The sequence below is a fragment of the Eurosta solidaginis genome, chromosome 5 (genome assembly GCF_040869045.1).
Source record: "Eurosta solidaginis isolate ZX-2024a chromosome 5, ASM4086904v1, whole genome shotgun sequence".
Taxonomy (NCBI): Eukaryota; Metazoa; Arthropoda; class Insecta; order Diptera; family Tephritidae; genus Eurosta; species Eurosta solidaginis.
In genome coordinates this window covers 274,712,715-274,740,668 of record NC_090323.1, presented here as the reverse complement: position 1 = coordinate 274,740,668, position 27,954 = coordinate 274,712,715, and the positions used below count along the sequence as shown (strand labels likewise).

The window sequence follows — 27,954 nt, the reverse complement described above, 5'->3', positions numbered from 1 at the left end:
GAAAGGGAGCGTTCTGGGAAGCTCTCTGAAGACGATCTTCTGGCGTAGCCAACAAACTCCTAGGGGAGCTCAACCTGGCGGAGCTGGGTGAGAATGGGTCGTCAATCCTCGGAAGGCGAGCAGGCGAGTCTTAAACGAATGATCAGGGTGGCTCAAATTAACTTGCAGCACTGAAAAGTCGTCTCGGATAACCTGCTGGTCCTCCTCAGGGAGGAGGACATTGATGTCTGCCTAGTGCAGGAACCATGGGTCTTGCGGTCACAGGTTATGGGCCTAAAGACCCGACACTATAACCTTTTTTTACACACATGGAGAAGGTAAACCGAGGGCTTGTATCCTCGTTAGGAATACTATTAATGCTTTCTTTTTACCTAATTTCAGTACTTACGACGTTGCTGTGGTCAAGGTCGAGCCAAGAAGCGGCCGAAGCATGACAGTCGCCTCGGCTTATATGGCCCACGATCGGCCTGCTCATCCAGAAGAGGTAGCGCAAATGGTAGCACAAGCAGCCAAGAAGGAGACGGTCGTGATGGGTTGCGACGCCAACGCAAGGCACGAGCTTGGGGGAGCAGCGAGATAAACGAACAGGGTGAGTCTCTGTTTAAATTTATATTAGGTAACAACCTTTACGTATGTAACAAGGGCAGCTCTCCCACCTTTAGTTTTCCGAGTACGGCGAACTACCCGGGGTGGGAGGAAGTCGTTGATCTAACACTAACATCTGATTCCGGGAGCTTACGGTTAGAAATTGGGAGGTGTCGAAAAAACTTTCCCTGTCGGATCACCGGTTGATCCTTTTACACATAGACTGGGAAAAAGAAATAAGTGAGCCGTACAGAAACCCTAAACGGACGTCCTGTAGCCTATTTGACAAGATAGTTAGTGATAGGCTCCATAGAAGTAGGACGCCTATTCAATCTACAGACAGTCTTGACGACACAGTCCGGTCTCTGGAGGAAAGTTTTCAGGTGGCTTTAAAGTCGCCTGTCCAATTTCGAGGAGCAAAAAGACCTTCCCACCGTGGCGGGACAAAAATCTCAGCGACTTGAGGTCAAAGCTGAGGAGGGTCTTCAACGACTGTCACTTCAGAAACGATTTCCAGGAGTACAGGACGGCTCTGAGGGAGTATAAGAAAGCCATATGGACAGCAAAATCAAGCTCCTTGCGAAAACACTGCGATTCTATTTTCATTGAGTCTACGAAGGACTCAGACAGGCTGGGAAAGATTCTTGCCAAGAGTCATTCAAACAAGACATTTGTCAAGCGCGCTGATGGAACATGGGCAGGATCGGCGGCTGATACTCTAAACATCCTTGTAGATGCTCGGGCGGGCGGGAGGCGGGGTGCTTTCACCTCTGGTTTGGTTGATCACCATAAATGAAATCCTAGGAAAACTTAATGCAGGGGGGTTAAGATCGTGGCGTATGCCGACGACGTGGCGATATTGGTCTCTGGTTCCTTCCCCTCCGTAATGACCGAAATCATGGAAAGGGCCTTGGCTAAACTCAGAAGGTGGGCACAGGGATGTGGCCTTAGTTTAAATCGCGACAAGACGGACCTGCTTCTCTTCACGAGGAAGTACAAGCCACCTGCCTTCAGACTACCATTCTTAAACGGCCAGCAACTAAACCTGTCATCGAGTACCAAGTATCTGGGACTAACAATTGACTGCAACTTGAATTGGAAAGTATGCATCGAAGAGCGGGTACGGAAAGCCTGCATCGCCTTCTATGCCTGCAAATCAATGTTTGGTAAGAAATGGGGACTCAAGTCAAGCTAGGTACTTTGGATGTACGAGGCGGTGGTGTGACCGGTGCCTACTTATGGTTCCATAGTCTGGAGGGAAGCTCTAAGTAAGATCTACAATCTCACTAGCCTGCAAAAAGTCCAGCGCACTGCGTGCGTTGGTGCCATAGGGGCCGAACGCACTTGCCCCACAGCTGCTTTAGACCCCATTTTGCATCTGCTTCCGATCGACTTGCATATACTTTGTACATCGTCACAAATCGCACTGAGACTCAGGGCGTCTGGGTGTTGGAAGGATACTCAGCAAGGGCATAGTAGTATCCTAATGAAACTTCCGAATGGTACATGTAGTACCGAGACAGATTACTACCCTTGCAAACTGAAGTTTGAGCACGGTTGTAATACCGTCATTCAAAGCAGGAACGAGTGGAAGAGAAACCCGGGCATAAGGGTCGACGACATTCAAATCTACACTGGCGGCTCCAAGATGGAATAGGGAGTGGGGGCCGGAGTCCTCTAGATGTGTCTGCACCATTCAGACTCCCATCGCACTGCAGCGTGTTTCAAGCAGAAATCCTCGCGATTTGGCAAGCCTGCAAATCACTGGAGGGCTTGAATGTAGCTGGTAAAGTTTGCATCCTGTCGGATAGCCAAGCAGCGATAAAAGCGCTTTACTCGCCACATATTAACTCAAAATTAGTGAGGGATTGTAAGCGACTCATATCCCAGTTATCCACCAATCTAGAACTACGTATTATCTGGGTCCCGGGTCATAGGGGGATAGAGGGTAACGAGAAGTCCGACGAGCTAGCACGCAGGGGCTCATCGGAGATGAACGAGGAAATAACCAGTATCGAAGTAGGCATACCCTTAGCAGTAGCCAAGGGGAATATCCAAAACTTCTACTTGAAGAAAGCACAAACAAAGTGGAATAACATCACCAACTGTGCAATATCAAAATCCATTTGGCCAAACTATGATGGAAAGAGGACGAGAAGCCTTCTGAACAAATCCGGGCTAACACACGCAAACTGATAGCAGTTTCCACCGGTCATTGGGCAGTAGGTACGCATGCGGAAAAGATGGGCATTCCGTATAACGACTACTGCTGAAGCTGCAAAGATCCAAATGCCAGGGAGACAGTAGAACACTTTACGTGTAAATGCCCGGCTCTAGCTAGAGCCCGGCTAAGGTTCCTTGGAACCCCGCCCCCCCGCAATCCTGAATATTCTTAATTTTATCAACAACTCTGGCTGGTTGTAATAAATTGACCGTAACATTCCGTAGGTTTTTAGACGAGTTACATGGCATCAAAACAGCTTTAAATAGCTACCAGGGCGACCAGGGTCGCAGCCATTTCACCTACCTACCGAAACCCTCACAACATAAGGCTAAATTGTAGAGGCGAACCTTTGCAATTTTTTCATATGGGGACCAACCCTTCTAATGTAGATACATATAGGACGTCTTAAGAGGCAGGCGCTCGGCCTTAATCTCGGAGGTATTTTTTATACATCTTAAGAGCATATTAGATTAACGTTCAACGGTTATTTACAGCATTCCTAAAGGTGTTTCCTTATTTACACAAGATTTATTACTTTGCGATAACTGACTCCAATTGGAATGACCAATGGACATCAATGCATACATCAGGGCAGGTGATGAGAAATTTATAAAGTGTGATTTCCGTTTGTCAAAACAATTTATTGTTAAAAGGCCTACTCATTCCAAAGTGTCACTTGTAGGCAAGACTGATTATCGTTGGATAGCTCCAGTCGCGTGCCTTTCCTGCAGGCCTAAAAGCCCGGCTTGCCTAGAGGAATGCTCTATTTTGAAATATAAAATTGATGGTAGAAATATTTCTTTTAGGATTTAACATTATATTCAAAGCTACTTTCGGTTCATTACGCGAGATTTCGTGCCCTCTGTTGGTGAGTAGCTTTGCCTATACGAGAGGCGTTTTCAAGAATAGCATTGGACTAAGTTTTTTTATTTTTATTATAAAGCACTGCGAAAAACATCTATGCTTTCAAAGCAACATGTATGCTCCAATATAAAGAAAAATATTACTCATGTATAGATCAAATGTGGTTAAAATATTCTAAAGTTTAAGATGTTAAATGGTCCAAAAAATGTTAATATTTCAATCTAGAATTGAATAACATACAAAACTGTTGTTCGTTCTTTTGTATGAAAATACTTACTTGAGCATTTAAAAAAATTCAAATATTTTGAAAATTTAAAAAATAAACTAAACGTTAGTTTTAATGTTGAAGTTAAAACGGAGTTAATGACATAGTACCTACAAACACAAAATCGGTCCCAGGTCTGCGTAGTATATAGTATATACTATACTAATAAATCTCACAAAACCCCTTTTATTTATTCTAGTAACGTATACAACTGCCAGCGTATGTGTATATGATTTTCCTTTCAAGGGACTGATGTTTCGGTTCTATCTGGTTCTATCAGTTCTATTAAAATAACATCTAAGTGCACACAAATGCATGTTCTTTTAATTATTATTATTATAGTATAGTATTATACCTCCTCTGAGAAGTAGTCAGAGCTCTTTCCAAATTTTTGTCGAGCTAGGTACTTAAATTTATTCCTACCGATTGGCGGGTCTGAACCTAGGTGTTTTAAGCAATTTCGAAAGGGAGAGCAGAGAATTTTCGTTTAGAAGATTTTAATGGCAGATATAGCAGAATAGAATTGGACAAAGTGCGCTAAAAGTTGGGCTTACTGGTGGCGTATCAAAATATTTCTTGAGCATATTCTTATGACCTTGATACTCTTCATGAAATATCTATATTGTTACGAATTTGCTGCAAATCCTCTTATTTGCCCCTTTTGCTAGGTTCGTATCGCTAAACTGTTGAATAAATAACTCCAATATTGAATAATGGAAAAATGGCCTTTATTAAAATGCTTCACAATAACACTCAAACTGTGCAACGAATAGCTTAATAACCAAATTGATAGCTCAAATGAAACTCCACTAATCAAAATAATACTGGTATTGCTCGCTAGATATCTTCTTAGTCGTAACTGCTGATCAACTCAAATCAAACTGAATTACTTCTTACTCGCCTGCATCGCTTTTATAGTTTACGCTGCATACTTCTACGCTCTTCGATTTCCAGAAGTTACTAGTTGTTTCGGCTACAAAATCGCCAGCCCCAACTACGTGCACAAATTATTGCCCTCTCTTGTGACCACTGAGATAAGATATATGCATGTGTTTGTGCATTGCCGCTCCGCTGCTCGTATACGTACATATGTGTAGACGCAATTATTTATTCGATTATGTAAACACATAAAGATTGAATTATTGATGTGAATGTTTGTAGTTTACAGTCTCTCGCGCGCACATAGCCGTATAAGTAAATGCATCTGTGTGTGACATCTCTCTGGGCTGCCTTATATATGTGTATACTTGATTTGATTATTAACGTAAATACTGCTTGGCATGGCCTTAGCATCGCCTTAGTGATGGGATAACTTAGGGGTGGTAATATCCGTGACACTGCCCTCCACCTAAGTCTGATCGTCCCGATCAGACAAATCTCTCGATCTAAACGCTGCTAGCATCGGCAAATGTACCACTCTTCTACTCCGTGGTTTCTCAATGCTTTGTATGCGGTAGATGGTATCACTGATCTTCTTCACAACCTTGTACGGGCCTTCCCAACTGCACCGAAATTTGGATGGAATACCTTTCCGCCGGTGAGGTTTGTATAACAGTACCAAATCTCCCGCCAAGAAACCTTTCGAATTATTGTTCTCATGGTACCTGTGTTTCATCGTACCACTCAATAACCTGGTTCGTTCCTTCACACTCTGTTGTTTGGCCAATGAACCACTTCGTAGAGCTTGCGCTGTACGAATTTTCTTTGCATAATCGGTATCGTTCCCACATTTTACAACAGTAGTGCGCTCCGGCTTGAAACTGCCCTCGCATTCTTTCTCGGAAATTAGTTGCTTCGTTTTCCTGCGTCTTTTAGGTTTTGTCAATGCTAGTGTTTCTCTCGCAGGTACTTTTGATTTTGATTTATTTGGCCCATTCGTTTCATCAACCTTTACCTTTGACTTTCGTGGCCTTTGTCGACTTTTCTCCACCAGTACTCTATTACTGCTGAAACCTTTTTCCAAACTGAAGTTAATTGGCACATCCTGGTTCTTATAATGCATCGCCCTTCTCCGCATATCGATCTTCATGTCATGGTCAACCAAGAAATCCACTCCCAATATAACTTCATCGACAATCTCCGCCACAACGAATTTGTGTAAAACCATGACCTTCCCAATTAAGACTTCACATATTACTTCTCCCTGGACTTGATTATACTCGCCAGTGACCGTACGCAACCTTGCTCCAGGTAACCGCTTTACTTTCCTGTTAACCAAATCAGATCGGATCAAGGAATGAGATGCGCCCGTATATACAGTCAGTACACGCTCCTTGCCATCCACATTCCCTCTGACGGTAAGACTGCTTGATTTCCTTCCAATTTGCGACACAGATATCACAGGACATTCAATAGCCCGGTCTAGCTCTCTACCTCTTACTCGCTCTTGCTCATCTCCTCCAGCTTTGCGTTTATGGCCACCCACATTGTTGGAACTATTAGGACCAAGATCGCAATGACGTGCAATGTGACCTGGGTTGCCGCACTTGAGACATTTAATAACTCCGGCATTCTTCTGTTGAGATCCCTTCAGTGCTTCCAAAATTGTTTCTACCCACTCTGGCCTTTCTACTTCCACACGGCGTGCTTTGAAAACTGGCTTACACAGAAGCGACGCTGTTTCCTGAATCAGAGCTTGTGACACCGTTTCAGAAAAAGTTTGCTTTGGGTTCGCGTATGTGGCTCGCTTCGTTTCGACGTCCCGTATGCCATTTATAAAGCTCTGAATCTTCACTCTTTCCGTGTATTCCACGGGTGCATCCGCATTTGCAAGATGAGCCAATCTTTCAATGTCCGAAGCAAACTCCTACAAAGTCTCGTTAGCTTTTTGGTAGCGGTTTTGCAATTCTATTTGAAATATCTGTTTCCTGTGTTCGCTTCCGTATCGCCGTTCTACAGCAGCCATCAATGCGTCATAACTGTTCCGTTCGTACTCTGGAATAGTCTGTAAGATTTCCGCGGCAGGCCCTTTCAGTGCCACGAACAGAGCTGCAACTTTATCTTCAGCATTCCATTGGTTCACTGCTGCGGTCTTCTCAAACTGTAGCTTAAAGACCTGAAAAGGAACAGAACCGTCAAAGGATGGTGTCTTTACCTTTGGATTACTCGTTGAAACTGCTGGGCGATTTAGTTGCAACTGCTCGATACGTCCTCTCAAAGCATCCACCTCGGCCTCGATTTTATCCTGTCGACCACTGAAGCCTTCATGAAACTGGGTTAGTTTTTCTTCCATATGCGCTTCCAGTTTAGATGATATACGGACTTCCTGCTCTTCTAGTTGTGTGGAGATCTGAGATGATATCTGTGCTGAAATTTGTGAAATACGCGTTTTTTTGTGCTTCAATTTTCCATGTTATTTCTGACGACATTTCTGCAATACGTGTCTTCTGTTCTTCCATCTGAGATGCCAGTTGAGATGTTATATCTGTCTTTTGCGATTCCAGTTGAGAAGCCACTGTCGATGTTTGAGCAGATATTGCAGCCAAAATCATGTTCAAGTCTGTGCTCGTAACTGTCTGCGATGTTTCGTTTTTCTCTTCAATTTTTGTTACTTCCTCGCCATCAAGATGAAAGTCATACTCTTCCACATCAATTCCTTCCGCTTCCATTGCCTCTCGTAGCCGTGCCTGAAGTTCAAGTTTAACGCCGCTTGTATTCAATCCACGGCTCTCCAACTCCTTATTTAGTTGCTGGATCTTCAATTCACTGAACTTTGCCATGTCCTTGTTGTCCTCCGGAATTTATTCAACAATTCCTCTTCTGACACCAATTGTTACGAATTTGCTGCAAATCCTCTTATTTGCCCCTTTTGCTAGGTTCGTATCGCTAAACTGTTGAATAAATAACTCCAATATTGAATAATGGAAAAATGGCCTTTATTAAAATGCTTCACAATAACACTCAAACTGTGCAACGAATAGCTTAATAACCAAACTGATAGCTCAAATGAAACTCCACTAATCAAAATAATACTGGTATTGCTCGCTAGATATCTTCTTAGTCGTAACTGCTGATCAACTCAAATCAAACTGAATTACTTCTTACTCGCCTGCATCGCTTTTATAGTTTACGCTGCATACTTCTAGGCTCTTCGATTTCCAGAAGTTACTAGTTGTTTCGGCTACAAAATCGCCAGCCACAACTACGTGCACAAATTATTGCCCTCTCTTGCGACCACTGAGATAAGATATATGCATGAGTTTGTGCATTGCCGCTCCGCTGCTCGTATACGTACATATGTGTAGACGCACTTATTTATTCGATTATGTAAACACATAAAGATTGAATTATTGATGTGAATGTTTGTAGTTTACAGTCTCTCGTGCGCACATAGCCGTATAAGTAAATGCATCTGTGTGTGACATCTCTCTGGGCTGCCTTATATATGTGTATACTTGATTTGATTATTAACGTAAATACTGCTTGGCATGGCCTTAGCATCGCCTTAGTGATGGGATAACTTAGGGGTGGTAATATCCGTGACAATATATATAAAATTCAAATTATGTATGTATGTAGGTATAGATCGACTTGCGTCCTAAACGGATCGACCGATCACAACCAAATTTGCACAACCCACTAGAAACCTTCTAGGGATGGTCATAGGATTAAAATAATATCGATATATAAAAGGTGCGTGGCACCTCCCATGCAAAATGAATATTTGCTATTACATAACTCGGAAGGTATTCATGCTAGAATATTAGAATTCAGTAAGGAGGTATATGAGATCAAACCCTCAAGAAAATGTGGGGTGGGGGAGAAGGGGGCATGGCACCTCCCATATAAATAGAATTTATCATATCTCTTGATATAGTAATGGTAGGATAATGAAAATTGGTAAGGAGATATATGAGGTTAAGTCCTAACACCTCCAGTAAAATGTGGAATTCGGGAAATGGGGCGTGGCACTTTCCCTACAAATGGGATTTTTCAGAACTATGGCTGCCGTACAAACTTAGATTATTATAACAGCTAAAGTTTGACTACAGAGTTGTTTGGCTCTTATTCCTTTTGGATGCTTATTAATCTTCCGCCCTAAAATATTTTGTTAACTTCAGTCTATCCACATGTTCTATCTATATATATAAAGTTAAAATTATGTATGTTTGTACGTAGGTATAAATCGGGAATCACCCACTAGAAACCTTCCAAAGATGGTCATAGGCTAAACATAACTTCAATATTGTAACGAATTTAGTGCAAATCCTCTTATTTGCAACCTTCTGCTAACGTTCGAATCACTGAACTGTTGAATAAATAACTCCACTCTTCAATAATGCAAAATGGCCTTTATTAAAGTTTTTCACAATAACACTATTTCTCGCCAGATAGCGTCTTAAATCAAACTGATTGTCGTGCCTCTGCTGTTGCTGCCTTTTATACTGTCTGGTTTCCTCGTTGCATAGTTCTTCCTACTTACTTACTTAATTGGCGCTTAACCGTCTAAACGGTTATGGCCGTCCAATAAGGCCAATTGGTCACACCAAGGGAGTTTAAATCATTTTCCACCTCGTCCTTCCAAGGGAGTGGTGGCCGCCCTCTACCTCTGCTTCCATAGGCGGGTTCCGATAGAAGGCTTTTCTATTCTAGAATTTACTAGTTAGTTATCTGCTATAAAATTACTACGTTTATAGCTTCTCATATGCGCGTGTATTTGTGAGTGATACTTGCACAAACCATTCCCTACTTTTGGGAGCATCTCAGATATATGCATGTGTTTGTGCGTTTTCTCTCCGCTGCTTGTATGGACATATGAGTAGACATAATGGTTCATTTGTTGATGTGCATACAAGTCACTGCTTAGTATCGCTTAGAGATGAGAGTACCCCTTAGTGTTGCTAATATTCGTAACAATATAAAGAAAGGGAGTGGCACCAACCATACAAATGGAATGTTTGATACAGCATAACTCTGGAAGTATTCCAAGAACATTGAAATCCAGTAAAGAGTTAAATTGGATCAATCCCTAACACCACTAAGAAAATAAGGGGTGAGCAAGAAGGGGCGTGGCACCTCCCATACAAATGGAGTAATGAAAATTGGTAAGGAGCTATATGACGTTAGGTCCTAACAGCACTAGTATTATATGGAATTGAAAAAAAAAACAAGACAAATGGGACTTTCAGAACTATGGCTGCCTTAAAAAATCAGGTTATTTCAACACGTAAAGTTTGATTGCAGATTTGGGTTAGGCTGTTATTCCTTTAGTATTCTTTTATGTCATCTTTAGGGTTGGTATTTTTGGAGACGCCTGGAGGAACCTGAAAAAAACATGTCTGTTTAATTTTTTATTAATTGATGTAAGAGCAAAAAGAGAAATCGCTATTGTAGTTGCTTTCTCAGATACCGCGGATACCTTTTGTGTAGTGGATGTACAACTCCGCATTTAAATGACATCTGATACACCGATGTGAAACATAAGCAAACGGTCAGGCCAAGTGAGGGCGTGCGATGTGTGCACCATGACTCATAAAACAGTCGCTGCAAGTTTTAGACCGAACCCTTAAGAATTGTAAGAAGTGTAATGATCATACCAAATGTGGTGTTTTCCTGTTACTTGCTGGAACAGCCGCAGTTGAAGTAAATGCGTGCTATTTCGTCTATAGACGGCTTTACGTACAAAAATTTACTCTCTTTAGAAATATGAGAGGGCAATTTGGCGGAAACTCTTCAGAAGCAGCTTTACTAAACAACTTCTTGAAATTAATTATGGAAAAATTCCTATTTCTTTACAGATTTGCTTTCTATTCCTACATGTTTTTGAGAAATTATGACATCATCTGAAATTTTAATAGCTAATGTTTTTTCCAAATATTGAATCTTTACAAACTATAAATGGCTTTGAGAAAAGGCATTTCAGGCACCTTAAAATGAGGGTGTTAATATCAATATAACGAAGAAAACTTATCACTCTATTAACACAGTCGTGGAAGAGTCCCAAGCTGTTAATATCCGATTGAGTTTATTAGCTCTTTTGAGCCATCAGAAATATCTCCTCATCGATTGATCCTTAAAAGAGGGCCCATAATATCATAATATTTATGCTTCGTTATTTCGATTCTCCACGCTTATGTAGTGGGAAGGACAAGACTTTTCATCACAAAACTTTTACGAATGTCATTGAAGCAATTCATTTTATCGAAAAATTTCGAAAACAAAAAAGTTTAAAACCAAGGATTTCATTGATACCGATAGATTTGTCTTTTCAATTTTAAATGCCTCAAATTTCCTATTCAGTGAAGCTCAAGGACGATCATTAGCTGCGAATCACGGGATTGATGAGCGCAATACAAACCGTTATAGCTCAGAGCTTCGGCAACTCAATTGTCAACCTCACCTACGCGAGGGGAATCCTGTTACAAATATGAATATATCATACAACAACAGTCATTAGCTGAAGCAGGAGTCAAACTTACCCACTCATGTTTTACCCATGGCCAGTTACGAGTAGCCTGCATATTTTTATAGAAACGTGGGGTAAATCCACGGGCATAAGCTAATATTTTATAAATAAGATATACATTTATAATTTGCAAGCTTTCGAATAGAGAGGGAACCCAATATTCTGAAGTCGTGTTGAATTACGAAAATGAGCTATGTCTACTTTCCTGTTCGAAATTCGTCCCACATTTACGTACAAAATAAATTCCATTTATTAGCTTAGATTTAATGCAATTTCGTTTATTTTTTTTTTACATTTACACATGTACAATTTCTAGATGCTTCGTTGACATCAAACATTTTTGTAAAGTAGACAAATATTACATTTTGTATTGTTATGTAAACTTGTTCATCACAGTTATCTAAAACTTTTAAATACAATACATACGCACACCCGTAAGGATAAAATTGGTTTATTATCTGTGTGTATATATGTCACAGTAAAAATGTTTGAAGAGTGAAAACTTTTTTAAAAAATAATTATGATTGAACGGAAATTCAGCTTTGAATTTCTACTTATGCAAATCGGATAAATAATTACTTAAACTATATTTCTTGGTTTCTTTTAAAAATCTTATAAACATACATACATATATTTAGCTAGATAGCAATTCAATAATAATTATAATGTGTAGCCAGCTGATATGTAGAGAACCGACGCGGTTGCAAGCATAATTGTAACATTTTATAAATTACATACATATGCAAGAGCAGTTCATTTAAACGCGTTAATCTCGCAAATAAACCGTTTTAACATCAAGGTTGTCAAAGTTTGCATGATTTTCAAAGCATTTAGCCCTTATATAAAATCTTTCCATATGTATGTATACATAATTATGTGTTTAAAAACAAAATGTGTATAACTATGGAAACTTGCAATAGATTGGTGAAATATTTGTGATCACATTTTGACCCAGCTTTGAATAGATTCATGACAGTTCAAAGCCCGTATTACTGCTAACAGCATAACGTAATTTGTCGCGTAATGTTGACTTTTTCTGATAGTTTGGCAATTTTAATAAATTAAAACAGGTTGATGACGTTGGTAAGCGATTGAGAGGATCTTTTTTACGTATGGTAAAAAATCCACGTATGACACTACCAATTGTATCTCCCGTATCCTCATCATCACCAACCTCTACACAACGTATAGAGAATGGTGGTTCTAGGTTGGCGAATCCTAATAGTGGCGGTTTCGAACAACTAGTAACAAACTATTATAAAGAGTAAAAATTAAATGAGCAAACTTAATTTTAAAACTTTAAACACTTCGTACCTTTAGAAATAATTTTCGTTCTTCTTCAGTAAAATCTTTGGCCAAGATGTCCCACAGCCAGCCGACGACGCGGTGTGAATCGTGGAAGCCACCATAGTACTGAGTATGTTTACGTAAATCTCGAAGATCTAGTGGGACAGTGTCTCCAGAAATGAGGCGTTGCAATTCTGGTGGCGAAAATAAAGATAACCATTCTGGGTTCACTATACTACGAAAGCCCCGATTAAAAGCTTGCGTTTGTTCACGAATTTGGGTATTCATATGAAAATAGGCCATGTAATGAATATAGACTAGCTTATTGTGATCAGTAACGGCACGAGCTTTACCGCCTGGATGCAACTCATGAGTGACAATTTTTCCCATCACATCCTGGTCCACAGAGAAGGTTAAATTTAGCTCCGAAACATCTTGTTTATAATGCTTAATGAAGGTGAGACTGCGATAAAGTTCGTTATCTAATGAAGGTAGTTCATCCATACAAGAATACAGCGCTTGATGTGTTTGGCCCAAAAGCTGAGACAAAAAGAACGAGGCGAACGGCACATCCACAACAATACCTTCATAAACCGCTTTGCCCAACATGCGTCCAACAAATTCGAACAGCTGCAAATGATTGTCTTGTACATATGATATAGGTGAGGGATACAATCGCTGATCCGAAGTTGTTTTAAATAAATTCAAAGCCGGGTCAAATACTTTTTTTATTGTTTCTTCAAGAAATTCTTTAAACACACCATCTTGATCAATGCCAGCCTCGTGCAGGCCTTGCTGATTGATGAATCGTACACGTATTACACCCTGCAACAACAGCAACATTCATTACTTTATGCTCCAATTTAATAAATCAATTTTGCTAACTTTTAGCGCATGAGGCCTTAATGCAGCCAATTGTCGATATCCATCCTCCACAATGCGGTCACGGTGCACAACAATCAACGCGGAACGAGGTGAAGCGCAAGCGCTCTCCGTCAAACCCATTACAGCCTTTTCATTTTGTACGAATTTACGAAATAGTTTGACACGATCATCATGAGGAATAATATGAGGCATTTTCTGTAACAAAATCACTGCGTGTCGTTTGGCCTTTTCTAAATCATTGATAAATGTCGAAGGTTTAACTTCGGGTATAAGCCAGTGATTGATTGGAGCAAACGAACGACGACAATCACGTCGATAAAGACACAGCAACAATGTATGTAATGACACAAACACTGGGCATTGGGTTACATTTTTAGTTCCTATTTAAACAGAAAGACTTAATATATGTATATGCTTACACTTAGCTGAGTATTGCTACACTGGGTCGAAAAAATGTTACCAACATTGAAGTTTATATTGAGGTTTCGAAAAAATTCGACATCCCATTTTTGAATTTGATAAAAAAAAAGACAAGGCGCTATATACCACCGTAGAGAGGCGGGACGGGACCTACATGTTTAACGCCGACTCCTAACGGCATCTGCAAAGCAGAAGAGTTTTTATGGCAGAATTACACTCTGGCGGTTTTGTATATATTTGTTAAGTAGCCCAAACTTAGCACTCGACAGTATGAGGTCCTTACTCCCAAGAACTTAAGAAGTCACCTCCGTAAGCATTATGAACAAATCCTGCACTTAAGAATTCAGTTATATGACGAAAAGAAGCCTGAAAAGACCCTCAGAGACATCCACAAAATACCCTAAACTCGCAGATGAGGAAAGCAACCTCCCAGGGAGACGCGCGTCACCCTAGCTCAACTTCGATCTGGACACTGTAATAGGTTCAACTTTTACTTATCCACATTCAACTCTTACATAAGCAATGTATGTCCGGCTTGTTATGTGTCTTTAGTGACAAAAATCATATTTTCAATTGCAATGTGGGACCAACGCCTCTAACACCCATCCATCTCTGGCCCAACCCTGTTCGGACTTCAGTTAGAGGATATTGATACAACTAGTAAGTGGTCGCACCGATTTGATGGGACGAGCCCTCTCAACGTAAGTTTCACTTTTAGGGGCGGTTTTTTGCAACTATTTTATTTTAGTACTTATGGTACCACTTACCCAGCAAATTATCGTTTATAATTTTGTAAAGTATGTTATTTAGAAAATAGGTTAGCATGACAAAATCGTTGAGAAGAAATGGCTTCTGTTCTGTATACATCTCATATTCATCTAAAATGCTGTAAAAATTCACTTATAACACTATGTGCAAAATAAAATGTTAAAATAATTACACTTGTGAGTACAAAAATAGCATCGAAGATTATTAACAAATTTTATCGGAGTTTTTCCTTTGTTAGTATCCTTTTGATTATTTTGGAAAAAAACGCGGAAAGTACGCTGGTTTACAAAAGCTAAATTTGTTTACAAAAATTTGTGCGGAGTATGAAACTTCCAACTTTTACTTTGTTGGACTAAAACTCATTAATCTAAAACTTTGTAACAAAATAAACAGCTATCTCCCCGATCTCTCCAGTTTCTTCGCCTCGCGAAACCTGACATTGTCACCGGCTAAAACATCGGCGACCTTATTTACAACATGGACGTTCCAAATGTCGACCATTTTGAACAGCCACGTCAATGGCACTAGGCTACCGACTATCTTACACAATAAAATCTTGGGTGTGACGTTCGATCAGGATATATATTTTGGTGAGCATGCAGCCGCAATTGTACCCAAAATCCAGAGCCGCCACGGGCTGTCTTCTTATGTCCCCAGAACACCATCTATATAATGAGGCGAGAATACTCCCCATCAGGTAGATGAATGAAATGCTAACCAAACAGTTTCTGTTGTATACCCAGGAACCTGGGCATACCAATAGACATGTGATTGATGAGCCTACACCGCCCAGGGGCTTAAGGAGTCCTCCGTAAGCATTATGAGGATATCCGGCACCTGAGAACACAGCCGTATGAAGCTAAAAAGCACAAGCAGGTCCTATGTGAAATCCACAAACAGGCGTCGGGCCTCCAAGCCGGGAATTGCCCGGTGAATCCTGTACTCAAAGAACAATACCCAAAACTAGCAGAGGAACGCACTCTCCCTAGAGAAACACGCGTCACTATAGCTCAACTTCGATCTGGGTACTGCAAAAGGTTAAACTCTTACCTATCCAGAATCAACCCCGACATACAAAACTGCTTGTAATGTGTCCCCACATGACACCAACCATCTCTTTAACTGTGGAACCAACCTTCTAACACCCTCTCATTATGGTCCTCCCCTGTTGAAACAGCAAGTTTCATTGGACTCCCATTAGAGGACATTGATGACAACTTGTGATTGGTTGCACCTATTGGATGGGGCGAAGTATTGCTACAACAACAACAACATATCTTATTTTGGAAAAATTTTCATTTAAATTAATCCGCCCTGAACGGGGCAATCTAATACCTTATTTAATGCGAACAAATGACTCCGAAAAAGCATATAAGAAGTAAATTATGAGCTAATTATGAGCGTGTAGGAGACTTTTTTATGATAGTGATCGGACTCCATTTTAGGGGTTTGATCGAACTGCTATTTAGGCTCACATAATGTAGGAAATAAGGCTCATATCGGACGAGCTCATAAAAAGCGTAAACACTCCAATTTAGTACACCTACTTAAATATTCAATTTATAAATAATTTTGTTTATACATTTTTACATTAAAGTTTTCATTTAAGCAGCTACTGATTTAATGTTGATTTTTATTTAATTGCGTTTAATTTTATGCTGTATTTGTGCATTTTTATCGGTTCCACCAACTTCGTCTAGCCGTTTATCCATTTTTGGCTTAACGGAACTAAAGTCCATATTAATTCGGGCATTTCGTTAGGTTCCTGGCAATTATAAATTAGAATTTAACACGAATTTGAATACAACATTCTTGGAGTTTAACCTGGATTTAGAGGATATAATTATGTCCTTGCAACCTTCTGCATATAAATGTTGCTGCTTTTTGTCCACACTTGTGTTTATATAAAAAAAACGTTGAACTTACGTAACATAGTGTGTCATGCTATCACAAAACAACATTAACATTGCAATTTGAGGTGTATTCAAAGCGTTTTCATGTTTTAGCAATTCCATTAATTCTTTCATACCACAAGTTGGTCCCAGAGACGTAATTAGGAGCCAAAGATCATACAAAACGTTATCGTTGTAGCATATGCCTTTAAATAAACAAACGAATAAAATTGATAACTCCTTATCCCCTCATTTAAAAAAAAATAACACAAAGTAATAAAGCCTTTTAAACTATTGTTATGTAAAAATAGAAAATTTCCAATCGTAAGAGTTACATAAACTTTTTTTTATTTGCCATGAATAATTGCCTTACCTGTTAGTATGTCAAGTCTAAGCTGGGAAAGTGTGTTTAACGCGGCATAAAACATAGCGCAAACTCGTGACACTCGTTCGACATCATTACCATCGAGTCTTCTCCACATTCTACTACCTCTGCTAAAATTACCTCGAGTTGAGCCGCGATCCAATGCTCGTCGAAGTAAATTACTTGTAGATGCTTGCGTGGGCGGTTGAAATTCTATGCGTTCGTAGTTAGCATTAATGTCTCGTAACAAGTCAACCAATAAAACTTTAATACAGCGATGACCCCATAGTAGATGAAACTGTCTTTTGATCAAAGCTACGTTTTGATTTTGTGCAGGATCCAATGTGGGTGTGTGCCAACCAAGTAATTCATGCCATTGCGTAAACACTCCTTTGTTAGAAACTGTATTGGGAATATTTTCCAAAAGTATTGTGGCTGCAGTCTGTTGTGGTATTTATGAGGCTAAGTTATTGACAACAAATGATTAACCTATACATTGTAAATACAGTTTACCGTAAATAGGGGATAGGACAGTTCTTTTGCTTCCACAGGATTTTCAATAGTGAACATATTCACGACGTTTCCCAAAAATGCAAGGGTCTTAGTTCCCTATAATGCGAAGATATGCACGTGTGTATGTTTATCAATCGTACGTAAGTTGAGAGTTTTAATAAATTTAGCACACTTACAGGCATATGGTTAATAAAATCTGAAAACCATATAATATCTTCAGCAGCTTGGAGGAATCGCTTCAGGACTTGCATCGCAGTGAGTTGCTCCATGCACTGTGGTGTTATTATATTTAAATGATACACCAGAGCCGGAACCGATAAAATTTCTGTTAGAAATTGAGTTAGTAAATTACGACTGAATTCACCATCAATTAGAGGGCGGGTAGACAGGGTCATTATCGCTTTCAAAGACACAGGTTTAATAGAAAGATCTTCACGAGCGGTGCCTTTTAAAAGGATTGACTGTGGACGGAGTTCAGAAGGCCATTACGAATATATTTACGTATGTATATACTAGAAAAATGTTTTAATATTGCTCATCAAACTTACTCGCATGGTTTTGAAGAAACCGCACTGCACTAATTTCCCTTGAATATTACAGCATATTTTTTGTAAGGCAGGCTGCACCTTATCAAACTGTTTGCTTCTGAGAATGCCCCAAGACTTTGGTGATGTGAAGACAACTAAAGTATGCAAATACAATGCCAAAGATATGCTATCGGAATGATTTTCTGTGAACATTTTTTAAATATTATAATATAAACTTAAGAATCTGTGAGGTCTATACCTGGTCTTATGTCCTCCAACATTTGGCAGCATAAACTCAAAAAAGATTTGATATGTGCCAACCAAGGCAAGCTATATTTAATGCAAACAAATTTGTCGACAAATAATACAAAAATGTATGATAAACAAGACTTAAAGTCGGATTTACATAAATGCTTTGCTCACTTCAAAACGGAGAACACAAAACACCGATAAAAGCATATATGTGAGTATAATCGAAGCATTGTGTCGATCTGACTGCAGTCTCCAAGAACGCTCTTTGCCAACATACCTTTTATCCTTGTGTAGACAAAGTGCTGCATATGACATCTTGGGCGATTCTGATTCCATAGCTTTATTCAGATATCGACACAAACGTTCAAATCGTTCACGCGATGCATCAACCTCTACGGCTTGTTTTTTGTGTTGAAAATGTGTAAGGAAGCGTCGCACAACTGGGTATACATTATTTGCAGGTAAGAGCTCGACATCCTTGTCGTTTCTTTCATTTCCAATTAAATTGTCAAAATCGGAACTAAATATCATGAAAAATTACATAGGTATACTTAAATTGATAAGAACTCTAAAGATTTAGATTCTAAACACTTGCACTATCTTTTTGTGATACTGCCTACGTGCCACATATCCCTTCCATTGCGCTTGTATTTGCATGGCTGCCCAATCACGACGTTTTTCCAAAGCCCTTTCCTCTCTTGCCGCTTTGGTATGTTCCAAAAAAGAATTTTTCTGCGATTCGGAGGATACAAACATTTTCTTATCTCAATTGATACTAGAATGTTGGAGCTCAGTACATTCACATTTCAATTAGTTTTGCGTTGGCAATTTTCATCCACAAGATTAAAACCTGTTAAAACATCGCATCATCGTATAAAACTTTAGCTTAAAATGTTATATCTACTTTAATTTCAATATTAGACAGAAGGAAATTATAGTTTTTCTAATTTCTGTAAGAATATCTATTTTGACAAAAGATCACAATAAACTTGGGAGCACTAGTGGTCAAGATTTTCACCACCAAACATTTCCACCCAATTAATGTCAACAAGCCATCCACCATGTTCCCATCAATCTGGCCATCTACCATGTCAATGTTGCCTTCAACCAACCATGTCAATCTTGTTGATATACCTCTTTTTGGCCAAAAGCAACCCTGTGACAACTGTCAAGAAGTAGATGTCGCTCTGTTGGAACTTTCTACTAGAAAAAAATTTCATTCGATCAGCCTCAAAACAGAAATATGTCGAAAAAGTTAGAATAACAAATAATTTGGAACAACTCCAGTGTCTAAAACATAATCCGTACTTTTTATTCGAGTGCAAAATGTTTTATAGAAGTTTTATTTTGTAAAGCAAAGCGTTATGTTGTCTATATCCAACAGGGAGGATTATACGGAATACATTACAAAGAAAACACGAATAAATTCAAGGTTTTCACCGAGTGTTTTGTGCTGAGAATATTTTTGGTAGTAAAGAAGCAATAAGGAAACAAATTTATACGAAAACAAACTCCGCCAGCAAAACTTCATTGTTCGTTCCCTCAAGAAGGACGCCTGCAAGACGCAGTGGAATATTGATCCAATATTGAAATGCGACAAATAGTTGACAGCTAAAAGCACCGAGCACCGACCCTTATTAAATATAACAACAACGAAAGTGGTGAGTGTTACGATCAAATATGTATAAATTGTGCCCATTAAAAATCAACCAATCAGTTATCATTTATTTAATGTGTTGGGAAAGAATTATGTAGACCAAAAGGCGATGCGTTCGCTGCTCTTCACTCCAATCAATTTTTTGTAGCATTGACTCACTCCCCCCTTGGAAGCACAGTAATATTGAGCAAGATAAAAGCTAACGGATTTTGGCGATCCTGGTAGAGCCAATGTTTTAACGATTTATATCGGAGTATTGAAGTTGCTTTGTCTTTGAATATAAAAATGAGGTTCCAACAATTGAACTTTGTGTTAGACATTTTAGTTACTTTTTGGCTTATGTCTGGGGCAATACCACCGTGTGTAAGTATTGAAACTTTTTGTGTTTTGATAATTTCTTACAAAAATCCATCGAAAATATCGCTGTTATTAATTATTCTGAGGCTTTAAAACGAAGAAGGATTAATGAGTGCGAAATTTAAACTGTATTAGGCTTTATTTTTATCTTTGGTTTAGTTACTGAACTGTATTTACCCGTTATATATGATTATGTACTATTCTCTAAAGTGATATATAGGCTTTTGCAATATATAGGCTTTTTTGTATATACCTAAATTAGTATTACATATGTATATAAAAATAAAGCGCCTACCTGATGATGGTTACAATTATTGAAAATATTTTGGATATTATTAGATAATGTCTAATTTAGCAAGAAATGAGGCAATTGCCATAATAAAAAATAAATATCTGTAAGAAAGCAAATTAAATGTGTAAACACCAAATTAAGGTTTATCGGTATACGAAAAGTGCTAACAAGCAGGTATCACTATTTGTCGTTTATTATTAGATAAGCAGATTCGATCGACGAACAACAAACAATCGACACTAACTGCGCCGGAGAAATCGTTGCGGAGGGTGGGAAGTGAGTCCAGAGACATATTAGAATTGTCGATAAACTGTATGAATATTTTTTGTCTTATTATTCTTATCCCTGATTATAACTAGGCATGAATAATTTTTATTGTAAATTTATTTCAGCACATTATTTTCCTGTTTAGATCTCTGCTGCAAGTTTTCAAACAAAATTATAACAAGTCAGGAAGGAATTTCATAGTATATGAAATATTACAGAAAACTGCAATGAAATATATTACCCAAGAGAACAGTGGCGTTGGCCACCCGAAATGTGAAAGCTATGACGTTAATAACAAAGATAATGAATTATATAAAACTGAAAATAATCGAAAAACTTTCAGCGAACAGGTTGCTACAGTAACAAACTTTTTCGAAAGTTGGAATGATTGCGAGCGAACCGTGGTTATGTATGCTTTGCTGAAACGTCTAAAATATTCTAGTTTAAAATTTTTACAATACGCTATTGATCATGCCCTAACGCAAAACTTTAGCTCAGAAGGTAATCTTACCAGCGTTATTGTTGACATAAATGCGAACAATCCTTCGTATTTGCAAAATTTATTAAACGCCTACAGGACGTTGCATTTGAATGACGCCGCCGATGCTTTGGCATCAGGCCCATTAGACAAGGAAACCATGCAGTGTTACGGTTCTGATTTTCAAATTACAAATTGCGATGAGCACAAGTTATATGATAAGAAAAAGGAGATACTTCGGGAGATGTTGGGAATGCTACCGCTATTAAAACCAGGAAACGATGATGCAAAACTAGCTTATTTGGCTCTGATTCCAGCAGCTGTGAGAGATCTTATGAACGAGCGAGTACCCACGGAGTTGGTTCAACAAATTTTTTCATATATGCTCATTCATCCCGCTATAAGTAACGAGGACCGCCGGTAACATTAACCTTTTTTTTTGTGAAACAGATTAAATGTTAATTATAAACTTATTAATTTAGATCACTAAATGTTTGGTTGCGACACTTGGAAGATCATTTACAAGCAACTGACAGATTAATGGAACCCAAAGCCGTCAATAACTATAAAATGAATAAAAGCAAAGTGATGGAGTCGGATGCATCGGTTTCATCTGTTTCTTCAATGACATCGTCATCATCAATTTCCAATAATTCTGCCTCATCATCGGGAAATTTGGCTCCAGGGCTTGGTAGCGGCACATCAAATCGAAACGTTGATTGGCAAACAATTGCACCTCCTAGCAAACAAAGCCATTACACACAACAAAATTCGCTTCCACAACCAAAGTCACTACCAGACTGGTCGCTTTTCGCAAGAAGAGATAGCGGGTTCTCGGGGTCTGGTGTCAACAACTTGAGTGGTGTGAGCTCGAGCAGTAGTGGAAGTAGTTGTAGTAATCGGCGTAACAGTAGCATTGCTGATCAACTCTGTGATAATTTTAATGGTATTAATCTGAACGAATTAGGATCTAGTCAAAATAAAATCGGCCTGTCATTAAATATGGCTTCAATTAGTAGTGATTCAGCAGTTGATGAATCATCATTGGTAAATGGCGTGGCTGCGGTAGCCACTGTAACAACAACACCTGGAATGCCTAGCCTTTTTGGTAATACAAATAACCCAATAATTAATATTATGAGTAGCAGTGGCACAAAAGATGCGAATGTATGCGACAATAATATTAATAAAAATTGCAACAACGATGAACATGATACATCCTTTTCAAAAAATGGTACAGAGATTATCGACTTCGAGCCCCATGTATCGACTAATATCAATGAAGGATGTAAAAGCGGATCTTCCGCTTCTTCAAGCCAAGAAAACAGTTCAAGCAATTCGTTTTATCAATCGGTAATTAAAGTATTGGAAAGCAATTCATTCAAACCTAATATTTTTGTTTTGTAGACTTCAGTACTGCCACAACCAGGGTATCCATCGACGCTGGTGAATAATTATGAGCAAATAGATGCGGCTCACTGGAGTTTGGACGGAAAACTTAGCACATTGAAGACACGTCGATCGAACAGCCTTACTACGCAAGCGATATCCACATCCTCTTCATCTTCAAATTCTTCTGTGATTACAGTCAATGATAACTGTTCTAATTCAACAGAAAACCTGGCCCAGTTTGCAAACAAGCCTCGTAGTTTCTCTCTATCCATAGAACATCAGCGGGGCATTTTAGCTAATAGTGGCTCGGATACACGTCTTGACGATTTCAAGCCTGGATATATAAAATTTCAAACTCGAAATGTAGGAATGTCAAATATAGGATTATGGCTTAAATCTTTACGATTGCATAAATACATTGACCTATTTAAAGATATGACTTATGAAGACATGCTGTGCATTACAGAGGAATATTTGCAAAGCTTAGGCGTTACCAAAGGAGCCTCGCACAAGTTGTCTCTTTGCGTAGAAAAGCTAAAGGATCGTTCAAATCACCTGAATAAATTAGAGCAAGATTTAAAAAGTGGTCAAATAAAATTGCAAACTGCTGTTGAGGATTTGGCGAATATGGTCTTATCGCCTATGAAACCCGTGGAATCTGTGAATTGTGTTGGAAATGAAGACAATGTTGCGCTTAACTTCTTGAAATTTATAGATATGGGTATGTGTTTTATTTTACATTTTTTAATCAGTTTTTAATTTTACTTGGTCCTTTAGTTGGATCTATGATACAACGTGACAACTGTTTGTCGCAAGATGAAGAAAGCGTCAATGTGCTAATGTGGATCCTTGACCGTTCCATACACAATGAAGCGTTTGTCAACCATTCATCTCAACTGAAGGAACTTAAATTTAAATTGTCTAAACTGAAAATGTCGATTAGCCATAAAGTGCACCATGTTAAAAATGGAAGCGTGGGAGGTTTGAATAAACCAAGGTAAATTGTGATTTGTATGAATATACATATATGTACGTGCTAAATGTTTATTTATATAATCATTTTAATGAAGATGGGGTGTAAAATCTCGCAAATGCGATTTAAAAAATGGAAGTAATGATCGGATAAACCACCGTAAAAACTCAAATGACACACTCAACTTTTCTACAACCCCAGCTCAACAGCAACACCAACATGGTAATCATTTACACCAAGGTGATTACGATAAGTTCACTCAAATGGTTAATGGCAATGGCAACGGTAGTGGCAGCACTCAGACCCAATATAAAAGTTCGTCATACCCCAACTTCATAAATAATCAACATCAGCAGGGAAAACAGCAGCCGCAGCAGCAGTATCACAGTCATCATTCACAAATAGCACAGCAACAACAACAAGCGCCACAACAACCGCAAATGGTGCAATCATCAAATATGTGTCTACATAAACATTTTCCCACATTACCCTCGCATCAACAACAACCGCAGCAACATCAACAAAGTCGTAGGTCCCTAAACAATCTAATAGTTGTGACTGGAGGGCCACAGCAACCCCAAAAAATGATATTTAAACCAGGCCATGGTATAATACCCATTACACCGTTATCCACCGAATGTCAAATGCGTCGAACTAGTCTTACGACATCAGTTAATAACCAAAGCAGTAGCAATGTCAATTTAGCAACAACGTTTACTCCAGGAAATATTGATGCCTCAAATCAAACACAAACTAAATCACAGCCACAACAAAACCAAACGAAAAAAACAATGGCAGCAGTTGTAATGGTTAGTAGTGAAGATTTAGCTGTCGGGGGAGTGCTTAGTCCTCAACAACAACAGCCACCATCACATTTAGTAAATAATAATAGTAGCATGTTAAATAACAACTTATTGTGCCAACAGCAACAACAACAATTACAATTGTTAGCCGCTGCAGCAGCAGCTGTTGGCAATAGCTGTCGAAATAGCAACTTGACAAATTGTTTATGCAGTGTTAATTCAAGTAGTACTAATTCTAGTAAAAATAATTGTTGTGCCGTCAATAATATCAGTAATTGTAGTAATTGTAGCGACTTGCCAAATTCGTACATTGAAGCTCATGGCGGAATACAGCAGACATTGACACCCACGTCAACAATACCAATTCTGTCTAACATTGATTTTCCACTAAACGATAAATTTCCCACAAAAGGCACATCATCAAATGAAGCAGCTGCAGTAGCCATGAACGATATTAACAGCTTGGATCAACTAGAAACGTTATGTTTACAAATGACCGAGCAGGCAATCAATTAATCTTCATGCTCGATTTAGTTGTGTGTATTCTTAATAATAATATAATTCTTATTTTTTAATTTTGTTAGTTGAAATTATTTAATATTTGCTGTATTTTGCTTGACTTGGAATAGGTATTTATTGTAGTTATTTTGATTCCAGCTCTCATTTCCTTTGTTGAAATTATCGATTGTATATTGCTCATACATTTTTAATTACTAACTCACAAGTATATGAAGAGGTTATGATTCAAATAAGAATGGTTGAACTAAGTAAAACAATATATATGTAGGTACATATTTTTTATCAAACCATTTAAGGTGGCTTTTTTTTTTGTGCATTTATCAAATTAAAGTCATAATTTTTATTAACTTTTTCCGGTTCTTCCTTTCTTATTTTAGCAAAATTTGTCAAACTTTGACGAACACTTCACCCTATTTTAAGATTCCAAAAGAAAAATGTAAGCATACACCGATCCCTCGTACCGAATGCAAACTTGATTCGGTAAATCTGTTTGACTATAACAAATGTAAATGGTTTTTGTTTAACGCGTAATTTAAATTTTTTTGTTAGAGAATGAAAAATGGAAAGAAAAAGGATGTGCTAAAAATATAAAAGTAATTGAAAAACGCATCGCTACAATGAGACTGACTAAAATTACTTTCTGGTACTATATTAATAAACGAACAAAAGTGACCATGAAAAATGAGGCTCAATTGTTGCCACTACATCAATTTGATTAAATTGGGGTGAATGTAATCTGGATAAAACTCATCAACGTTAGGCGCCTCCATCTTACGGAATGTAATTGCTGAATTTAATTTTACTTGAACAAATAATAATAACGATAGCCAACATAATTAACAAGTTAAGTAAATTAAATATTTTATTAAAGCTTTTTGTAGGAATGGCAAAGCTGAAAATTTTTGACTAATCAAGGAATACTGAGTAAAGGTGAACTTTCACTCAAAATATACGCATATATGCATGTATTTATAATATTTATAATATATATACATACATAGACAAGCATTCATATATAGCCTATATATTATAAGATGTCAAGCTAAATAAATAATATTTCTAAGGTAAAAATATAATTGTCAGGTATCTAATTATGTAAGCTCTTAACTTGAATAGCATCTCCAGATAATGACTAAAAATTATGAGTTGATGCTCAGACAAATGGATGTTGCACAAGGTTAAGCTGTCATATATTATAAATACATAAATGTACGTACATAAGAATGTTTTATAAGATATGTATCTGCTACTGTTGGAATTTTTATCATTTGTAAAATTTAACTTTTAAATTGTATGCTTGTTTTAATGTACTGTATTCTATATATATATATATATATATATATATATATATATATATATATATTTATTATAATTTTATGTGTATTTTAAGTATATGTTTTATGACAATGGCCACGATCAGAACACAAACTTCTTTTTACATGTATGAATGCATGATATTGCAAGGTTACATTCTGCATAATATTTCTCTTATCTCATCGAAAACAAATAGAAATGGTAGAATATGTTAACTGTATGCAAATTTCTTATCAAATATAAATTTCGGAAAATGAAATAAAACCTGACCCGAAATTACCTGTGGCCTGTTTGTGGTGTAGTAAAATTTTATTTTTTTTTGTTTTATACATTAGGTAAATTTAACTATATTTTAGCTTACCATTCATCGTTAAGTTAAAGTTGTATGTTTCCAAATGTCTTTTTAGCATTCGTTTAAACACTAAATGCGATATTTTATCGATTTTTAATTGTGACAGTTTGAAGTGAAATTGTGTATAGGACAATGGACGACAGTGCACATTAAGGCACGTCAGATTGATTATGAATACTTAGCATTTGTGTTAATTAATAGATAAACCTCAAGCTAGAAAATATATAGATTTCATTCAGGTATGCGATCTTAATTCATTTGTTAATGATTTATTTATTTATAAAATCGTATTTTAGATGCATAAGAAGATTTAAAAAGAACTAACGAAAAACGAATCTTATATCTTTGTGTAGTACAATAACAAATTTAAACAAATAAACGTTAATCTAATCTAATCTAATATATATATTATAAATGGGAAAGCTTGGATGTTTGGATGTTTGTCCAGACGTTTGTCTTTGTGACTCAATCACGCAAGAACGGCTGGACCGATTTGGATGAAATTTTGCACACATATAGCCAAAAGTCTAGAAGGATCTACTAGCTATATATTTTTCAAAAGGGGGGAGGTCCCCGCCCCCTAGGAACAGTTATAATTTAATTATTATATTTTTTAGTCTTTGCGACTGAATCACGCCAGAACGGCTACACGGATTTTGATGAAATTTGGGACACAGACAGTAGTCTACTAGCGAAATTTTTTTCGAACATGGAAAGAGGGGTGGGGGTCCCACGACCCCTTCGAGCAATTACTTTTTAATAATTTTTACACATAACTTTACGTATACTGGCCTTCACCAATATCACAGACTCAAGGGGTCAAATAAGTCGAGGGCTTACAAAGTGAGCAGTGACACCCTCTGTCTCCCTCCCCCCTTCTGTTGTTGTTGTTGTTGTAGCAATGCTCGCCCCACCTAATAGCCGCGACCGATCACAAATTGTCATCAATATCCTCTAACGGGTGTAAAATCTATAAATTGTTATAACTCAAAATAAATTTTCTCCAAAATCAAGAGTTTTTGGTATCTGGCACATACAGATCGAGATCTAAACAATTTTGGAAAAACGATCAGTGGTCCTCTCCTTCTCCTCCCGCCATCCGCCCTCCTTCAGTTGTTTTTATTAGCACGCTTTTATTAGCTTTACCTGTATGTTTCAATGTAACACTTCATTCGCTCCAACGCGCCTGCTGCCTTATTAACATAGTTAGGGTCGTATCGAAACCCTTCCGGGATCATTTCTGGATGGTTTTCGGGATCCGTCCAGGATCCCGCCGGGGTCATTTCGGGACTATTTCGG

The 27,954-nt window shown here is 38.1% G+C and overlaps 2 protein-coding genes across 13 annotated transcripts; one reads left to right on the top strand and one right to left on the bottom strand.

The window, feature by feature from the left end:
• Positions 1-11,569: 11,569 nt before the first annotated feature.
• On the bottom strand, positions 11,570-19,262 carry LOC137253624 (ubiquitin-protein ligase E3B). Of its 4 annotated transcripts, none has more exons than XM_067790895.1 (13): positions 19,049-19,262; positions 18,847-18,983; positions 18,529-18,771; positions 18,259-18,329; positions 18,021-18,202; positions 17,649-17,933; positions 17,473-17,568; positions 16,969-17,401; positions 16,630-16,801; positions 14,703-14,821; positions 13,516-13,895; positions 12,658-13,455; positions 11,570-12,595 (listed from the first exon to the last, which is right to left on the bottom strand). In XM_067790895.1, the coding sequence occupies exons 2-13, from the start codon at positions 18,906-18,908 to the stop codon at positions 12,311-12,313; spliced, it is 3,126 nt and encodes a 1,041-aa protein (XP_067646996.1). In that variant the 5' UTR covers positions 18,909-18,983; positions 19,049-19,262; the 3' UTR covers positions 11,570-12,310. The 4 variants fall into 4 exon arrangements, with proteins under 4 accessions (XP_067646996.1, XP_067646994.1, XP_067646993.1 ...); XM_067790893.1 differs by having other exon boundaries at positions 18,847-19,101; positions 19,156-19,251; XM_067790892.1 differs by having other exon boundaries at positions 18,847-19,262.
• Positions 19,263-19,437: 175 nt separating this feature from the next.
• Positions 19,438-27,050, top strand: smg (sterile alpha motif domain containing protein 4 smaug). 9 transcript variants are annotated; one of them, XR_010953846.1, is made up of 8 exons: positions 20,087-20,271; positions 20,950-21,722; positions 21,785-22,655; positions 22,710-23,415; positions 23,472-23,691; positions 23,765-24,476; positions 25,367-25,469; positions 25,539-27,050. XR_010953846.1 is itself a non-coding variant. In XM_067790891.1 (8 exons), the coding sequence occupies exons 1-7, from the start codon at positions 20,194-20,196 to the stop codon at positions 25,406-25,408; spliced, it is 3,402 nt and encodes a 1,133-aa protein (XP_067646992.1). In that variant the 5' UTR covers positions 20,087-20,193; the 3' UTR covers positions 25,409-25,425; positions 25,539-27,050. The 9 variants fall into 9 exon arrangements, 8 of the variants coding, with proteins under 8 accessions (XP_067646989.1, XP_067646986.1, XP_067646985.1 ...); XM_067790891.1 differs by having other exon boundaries at positions 25,367-25,425; XM_067790890.1 differs by having other exon boundaries at positions 25,367-27,050.
• Positions 27,051-27,954: the final 904 nt, after the last annotated feature.